Source organism: Zingiber officinale, chromosome 6B (genome assembly GCF_018446385.1).
Source record: "Zingiber officinale cultivar Zhangliang chromosome 6B, Zo_v1.1, whole genome shotgun sequence".
Taxonomy (NCBI): domain Eukaryota; kingdom Viridiplantae; phylum Streptophyta; class Magnoliopsida; order Zingiberales; family Zingiberaceae; genus Zingiber; species Zingiber officinale.
Window position 1 is genome coordinate 82,911,959 of NC_055996.1, and position 8,040 is coordinate 82,919,998.

At 33.0% G+C, this 8,040-nt stretch overlaps 1 protein-coding gene across 1 annotated transcript; it reads left to right on the plus strand.

Moving 5' to 3' along the window:
• The first annotated feature begins 5,128 nt into the window (after positions 1-5,128).
• Positions 5,129-6,977, plus strand: LOC121991170 (cytochrome P450 704C1-like). Its single transcript, XM_042545189.1, has 5 exons — positions 5,129-5,437; positions 5,510-5,725; positions 5,808-6,431; positions 6,501-6,704; positions 6,783-6,977. Exons 1-5 carry the CDS (start codon positions 5,129-5,131, stop codon positions 6,975-6,977), a joined length of 1,548 nt encoding a protein of 515 aa, XP_042401123.1.
• Positions 6,978-8,040: the final 1,063 nt, after the last annotated feature.

Genomic DNA, 8,040 nt, shown 5'->3' on the forward strand with positions numbered 1-8,040 from the left:
ACAAAAATTTAAAATATTTTAAAAAGTTGTTTAAAATATTTTTTAAAATAAATTTTTAAATATTTTTTAAAATAAATTTAAAAATATTTTTAAATATTTTTTAAAATAAATTTTAAAAAAAAATTTAAAAATATTTTAAAAATATTTTTAAAATGTTTTTAAAAAATATTTTTAAAATATTTTTAAAATGTTTTTTTAAAATATTTTTAAAATGATTTTAAAATGATTTTAAAAATAATTTGAATTTAAATTTATTTGTAATTTTAATGTAATTTAAATTTGAATTTAATTTTAAAATTTGATTTTATTTAATTTAAATTTTATTTAAATTTGAATTTAATTTTAATTATAATTATAATTTTATTTTATTTTGAATTTAATTGAATTTAAATTTAAATTTAATTTGAATTTAATTTTATTTAAATTTTAATTTTTAAGTATAATTTAAATTTTGTTTGATTTTTATTTTTAAGTTACGTTTTAATTTATTTTAATTTAATTTAATTCAAATTTTAATCCTTATTCATCTTATTCGATCTATATTTTTAATTAGGAGAATCCTATAATTTTGTGAGATGAGTTAAGTTAAGTTAAATTTTAGGGTTTGGTTTAACTATGTTAGATTCAATTTTAACTTTGGGTTCAATAAACAGACATATTTGGATAAATGTCTAAGATATGGTGAGTCGCATCATTAGAGTAACCACGCCTTCAAAATTTTCTAAATAGTTCTGCGCACTGAACTTAATATAAAACTTTATTCTAACCAGTTAGGATTAGTAAAGGGTAGCTTCAATTAGTTTCACTAAGTTGAATACATCAATTAGTTCTAAATAGTTTTGTTAGTCGAGATGGACTTGTATCCGAGTCCGGACTTATTGTACACAACTCTTTGTAATCCAAGTATCATATCAAGATACTTGGATCAATTTGTGAATTTTTCTAGAAGTTATTTTAGTTCAATTACTTCGCTTTTTAATATGGAATTGTCCTCCTCAAGTTTTGCAACTTGAGTTGGGATTCAAGCTTGAATCGACTCAGTCGTTGAGGTTAATTTTAATTGTTTGTTAAGTGTTTTATTTTTTATACTTAGTTCATTTATTTGATTTTAAAAAATAGTCAATTTCCTATGTAAACATGCAATTATTTTGAAAAACTTTTTACTTAAAATAGATTGTACCCCATCGGAACCTTTGGAAACAAGTACGAACTCATGGCTTAATTCAGATTCGGACCCGTCTTCCGATTCACTTTCTGATTTTGGTTCGTATGCCATCAGCGCAAGGTAGTTGATGTGCTTCAGTTTGCCACTGTCTGATTCTTCCGTAGATGATTTGTCCCAAGTCACCTTGAGGGGTTTCTTCTTTTTGAGATTTGGACAATTGTGGTTCTAGTGTCCCTTCTTGCTGCATCCAAAGCACGTAACATTTGCCTTGTTGTTGGGAATGGACTTGATCTTTTGCATATCCTTTTTGTTGAAGTCTTTCTTTCTTCTAATGAATATTTTTTTACCAGGTTCACTAGGTATTCTTCATCATCCGAGTCTGGGTCAGACTCATTTTCTAGTTCTAGTCTGGTTTTGGACTTTTCTTTGGACGATCCTGTAATGAGAGCAGTACCCTTCTTAGCTGGTTTACATTAGTCTATTCATGAAGTTCTAGTTCACATAAAGTTCATTTAATTTTAACTTAGATATATTCCTCAAAATTTTGTAGGCATCCACGATGGATGCTCACAGTGCATTTCAAAGAAATGTATTTAGAACATACCTTGTTACATCTCAGTTTTTCATCTGGTGGCCGATTGTGTGGAGCCCGCTGAGTTGCTCCTTGCATGCAACTAACTTGCGGTCTCTCTTTCCTGCATTTTGATATTAAATAGCCTATTTAAAAACAAATCTCTTTTAGTTACCTTTGCGTAGTTGGTCCCTTCGTGTAGTTCTATGAGCTTATCCCACAGCTTCTTTGCATTCCCATGTGGTCCGACACGGTTCAGCTCCTCCTTCGTTATACTGTATTGAATTGTGTTAAGGCCCTTGAAGTCGATCCGAGCCTTCTTCTTCATCTCCGATTCAAATTTTTTGGATCATTTGAAATTTCGGTGTTGTGGTCGACTGACGCCTTATATTCTTTGGTGACGCTGAATCACTAGTCGAAATCGATCTTCAGATATACTTTTATTCGTCTCTTCCAGTAGGAGAAGCCGCCTCCTTGGAATAGTGGGAGATGGACGATGTTGGATCCCTCGGTTTGAGCCAATAATTTTCTGAAAGGAGAACTTAAGACAGATACTAAGACTTGGCCTTGGGATAAGTAGTGTGGGAAAAAAATAGAGATTGCAGTTATAATTAAGCAACAGAAATTGAAAAATCAAAAAGCAATGATCCCCCTGCTCGATTAGTGGTTGCACTAATCCAGAGCTAACTTGCTCTGATACCACTTGTTGGATTGAGACGCATGTAAGAGGGCGGATGAATCACGTGGTTTTAAAAAACTTATCTTTTTATTTTGAAAAGCGAGTACACAATGGAATTAAAATACAAAAATAAAAAGACAAAACACAAGTATGCAAGCGATTTACTTTGTTCGGAGCCTTCGATGACTCCAACACTAGGATCCAGGTCCCGCGAATCTATCAATAGGTAATTCACTAATAATCTCTTCTGGAATCACCAGAAAAGGGGATCGAATACAAAAAGAATATGAACAAGTGTAACACACTACACTTTTCTTTTTGCTATAATTAAGTACAGAACTGAATTTCGTTACCTAACACTTTCGAAGATGATCGGCTTAGGCTCGGAGTTGGACGACTCCTCGGTAGTAGTCAGAGGCAGCAACATCATAGTGGAGCAACAATAGGAAGTTGGAACAGTCGAAACGTCAAACAGACACGTAGAAGCTTGTAGAAGAGTTGATAAAGAAGCCTTGGTCGAATGTCTCTCTTATAAGGGATGGAATGTGCCTTCCATAACATTGAAGGCGCTTTCAATGCCAAGTTCAATCCCTTAAAAAGCAGCTCCTTATCGTCGACGACGTCTCTGCCTTATCCGACCGAATGCGCCTTCCAAGCACTCGAAGGCGCCTTCCATGACAGTACTCAAGGCGCCTTCCATTGCCTAAAAGACGCCTTGGGTACTATTCACCTAAGGCCTTATGCTCCCTTTGCTCTACAAAAAATATTAGTTCAACACAAAGATATTTAACCTGCAAAATAAGGTTAGCACAATAATAATTAGTAATAATTAGTTTCTGTTCTTCCAAGACCAAGAACTAGGTCTCAGTTTAGAAATCTAAAATGAATCTAAATTGAACTAGCGCCTAAAGTCCAAACTTGCACTCATCCTCACCGGAATTCTCTCCTCTGGTGACTTACCTTTACTTATCAACTCAACTTGTAGAGTTGGAGAAACAGGTAACAAAACATCTAACTCTTGTGCATGTGTTTTTTAAATGAGTTTTTTTTATTTCTAATATATTACATCAATACCATATCAACAATATAAAAATCTACTATTCTCATCATAATAAAAAAAAACCTCCATGCAACTTTTTATAGGCCCTACTTACAAATCACATATTTTTATTTATTTATTATTTAATATCTCTATATAATTTTTATTTTATATTTTAATTAATTATGATATTTAATTTAATTTATTTATAATTTTAATAGATATATTAATTAATTAATGATTTTTAATTTAATTTAATTTATAATTTTTATTTAATATTTAATTAACTTATAAATTTTAATTTAATTATAACCATTTGTATTTTTATATTTATTTTTAAAATAATAATTTGTTAACAATTTTATTGAAAATTTATATCTTAATATTTTATTAAGAATATGCCCTTACTAACTAATTTTGGTGTAGCCCACAATGAAATTACATTAATATCATTTTTTCTTTTAACACCTAAAATAATTTCAAATTTATTAGTAATTTTCACAAATACATCAATTATGGATCTAGAGTTCAAGACTCAGCTGCGATATATTATTGTGAAAGTTTCTCATTAATCAATCAGGGATCTAGAATTCGAGACTCAGCTGTCACATTTTATTGAAAGTATATTTTTCTCAACTTTTTTGCTAAGATCAAATATAATATTAAATTATTTTTTTGTAAGGAAAGTTTGTTAACCCTTACCCAATTTATGGATGACCATTTGACTAAGATTAAATGTAGTATTTATTTTTATCAGTTTAATATCTAATATAAAGAATTAAAGAATTAAAGAATTAAATTAATTTTTTATAAATACCGGTGTAAAAAATTATAAAAATAGTAGTCTTAGTAGTTACTAAGTGCCTAATAAAAATATTTAAGTCTTGCCCAATCTAGTCAGTTTAGTTTATATAAGAAAAGAATTATTACTCACTAGAAATAAAACATTATAAAATTAAATTTATTGCTAAAATAATTCACAGATGAAGTAAGTCATTTTTAAATTGTTTTGAATGTCATTAATTATTGGCTCTATTTCTCATAGAAAAAAAAATAGATTTAATTTTTCATAATTACTCTTAACCAAAAATCTCAAACTTGCTTGTTGAGTTTTTCTTTTTAAATTTTATAAACCTAGAAAATTATATTTTCAGTCCTGTAATTTATATCTTTTTCAATTTTAATCCTGTTATGTGTTAATTTACATTCTTAGTCCTGTAATTTATAATATTTTTCAATTTCAGTCTTTTTTTCTCTAAAATTAAAATTTTTCAACGGAAAATGTCTAATTTGTGGTTGGAATATAAAAAGCACATGGGTCATAAAAAATCAAAATTCCCAAATTCAATTTACAATTTATCATTTTCTGTTGAAAATTTTTAATTTTAAAAGAAAAAAGATTGAAATTAAAAAATATTACAAGTTAAACAGTCAAAATGTAAATTGACTCATAATAACATTAAAATTTAAAAAAATTATAAATTATAAGACTAAAAACATAATTTTCTCTTAAAAACCTGACATTGGTGCCGTGCCTTTCTCTTCTCATTTGCTAATAGAATAAATCTGAATTAGAATGTATGCACACCCTTCAAAATCTTCGTCCTCGTTGAGTGGTCCTGTTTTATTTATATCCCTGATTGTTAGTGTTACCTTAATCGACTCCCCTTCTTCATGGCAGCTTTGGTCGCTGCTGCTGCCGCTTCGGCGGTTGGGTTTCTGCTGCTCGCTGCCATCCCCGCCTTCTTTTTCTTCCTCTTCTTAGGCGGCGGCTGGAAGAGGAGGCAAGTACTGCTTCCCCCGGTGGTGGGCACCATCTTTCACCAGTTCCTCAACTTCCATAGGCTTCACGACTACCACACGGAGCTGTCGCGCCTCCACAAGAACTACCGGTTGCTCTCGCCCTTTGGCGGGCAGCATTTCACCACCGACCCCGCCGTCGTCGAGTACATACTCAAGACCAACTTCAACAACTACGGCAAGGTATCCCTTTTTAAGTAAGCACCAGAAATGTTACGTTCGTCATTAACTGACTTAATGATCTGGTTAATGCAGGGATTGCACAACTACAGAAATCTGCGCGATTTGTTCGGAGATGGCATATTTGCCGTCGACGGCGATAAGTGGCGCCACCAGCGGAAGCTCGCGAGCTTCAACTTCTCCACCAAATCCTTGAGAGATTTCAGTGGTGCCATTTTCAGAAATAGTTCTTCCAAGCTCGCAAGAATCCTCTCTGCCTATGCCAACTCCAATGAGCAGTTCGATATGCAGGCAAGCTTTTTCTTTAATTTCTCATACATTAATTAATTTTGACCTATTCATGCCTAAAACTAAGCTTCGAGAGCCCCAACAGGATCTCCTGATGAAATCCACCATGGACTCCATCTTCAAGATCGCGTTCGGGTTCGAGTTGGATTGCTTGGGTGGTTCGAATCAGGAAGCTGTCGAGTTCGCCGAAGCATTGGATACAGCAAACGAGTTCACCCTGTTGAGGTATGTGCATGCCTTCTGGAGGATCATGAGATTTTTGGGAGTTGGAACCGAGGCAGCTCTCAAGAAAAATCTCAAAGTGATCGATGAATTCGTGTACAAAGTGATGGACATCAGGTTCAACCAAATAGCCAATGCTCATCAGGAAAAGAGAGATGACATTCTGTCCAAGTTCTTGGAGGAGATCAAGAATCAGAAGACGACAATGGACACGCGATATCTGAGAGACATAATTCTGAGCTTTGTCATCGCCGGAAAAGATACCACGGCCGGCTCGCTCGCTTGGTTCTTCTACTTGATCTGCAAGGACCCCTCAGTGCAAGAGAAGATACATCAAGAAGTGAAGCGAGTAGTGCTACTCGAAACTAAAGAGTGCACAGACTTTGTTGAGTTTTCGCGGAACATAAACGATGAATCCATCAACAATCTCCACTATCTTCATGCTTCCCTTACCGAGACACTTAGGCTCTTCCCCGCAGTTCCTCTAGTGAGTTTAAGTGCTACAATTAGCCGAAATGGCACGATCTTTAATGAGAATTCTTTTGTTCGACTGCAGGAAAACAAGGTTTGCTTCTCAGATGACATTCTACCGGGAGGCTACAATGTGAGCAAAGGCGATATAGTGTTTTTTCAGCCCTATGCGATGGGTAGAATGGAGTATCTGTGGGGCGAGGATGCCCAAAGTTTTCGGCCGGAAAGATGGCTCGATGATGAAGGGATCTTCCAGCCTGAAAGTCCATTTAAATTTGTAGCTTTTCAGGTGAATAATTAATTGATCCTTGTAGAGTTGGAGAAACAGGTAACAAAACATCCAAGTACTCTTGTGCATGTGTTTCAGGCTGGTCCAAGAATCTGCTTGGGGAGAGAATTTGCCTACAGACAGATGAAGACATTTGCAGCAGTTCTTCTCTACTTCTTTCAGTTCAAGCTCAGTGATGAGGAGAAGGTTGTCCACTACAAAACCATGGCCACGCTTCGAATTGATCAAGGTCTTTATCTTCAGGTGTCCTCGAGACAAAGAACATCTGAATGAAGTGTGTCTGCAGTCTGCAAAAGTAAGTTAAAAGAATAGGTCGCCTTTAAATTAAAAAACTAGCAGTGTTTGTCTTTTGGAAATGAATGATTCTAATTATTTCCTGCCTGTCAATTCCAAAACTAGTTTTTAAAACGAGTTTGGGCAAATTCATAAAATTAAATTTTTATATTACTCAAGGATTATATATAATTTTTTTAGCCAGTAATAAGTATACAACTATTTGGTCGATTAATCGAATCATTGATTTGATCCTATAAAAATTTATTATCAATTATTAGAAAAAATCGGAAATATAGATGCCCCACGGACTATCAAAATGTGTATTTGTCTTATCGAAAAGACAACTAAGGCCTATGGACAATCAATGAAGAATGATAATATTAAAATTTATAAGTCATTTTCAAATATAATTAAATTTTTTTTGTGAAACTCAATAAATATGTGAATTATTTGAAACATCCAATATTTGTCATAAATCCTTCACTTTCATTACATCAATGTGGATTACATCTAGAAAAAAATAATATAATTGATACGGAGATAATTGGAGGGGCGCGTTCCTAAAAGGAAGTCATTAGTCTTACTAAGGTGTGGTCAAAATTAATAGAAGACAACTTCTTAACTTCGGACATCCCAGTTCCATGTCGTTTTAGACTTCAAACCGTCCCCGGTTCCTTGTCGTCCCTAACTCTGGATCGTCCTGGTTCCATATTGTAAAATATGATATGTGAATAATAATTAAATAATAAGATTATTTGAGAAATAATTTTATTAGATTTTTAAGAAATTTTTAGAAAATTTTCTGGATTTAAACGGAGTCCGTATGACACGTTTAAGGGGGTAGTGTTGGACTTGAAGAAAGCCGGTTTGGAATAACCAATTAAGTGGGAGTTGATTGAAGAATTGATATTGGGTTTAATTAAGTAAACCTTGACTATATACTAACTATAGTATTTTGGACCCTAGAGCCCTAGAGCCAATCATTTGATGATTGTATTTTGGATTTGTTGTATCATATTCTATATAAATAAAGGCATTTGGTTTTTGGTTATTATACTTA

Coding starts and splice junctions, on each gene's coding strand:
- LOC121991170 (XM_042545189.1), top strand. CDS start 5,129: ATGGCAGCTTTGGTCGCTGCTGCTGCCGCTTCGGCGGTTGGGTTTCTG. Junction 5,438..5,509: donor ACTTCAACAACTACGGCAAG/GTATCCCTTTTT, acceptor TGGTTAATGCAG/GGATTGCACAACTACAGAAA. Junction 6,705..6,782: donor TTAAATTTGTAGCTTTTCAG/GTGAATAATTAA, acceptor CATGTGTTTCAG/GCTGGTCCAAGAATCTGCTT.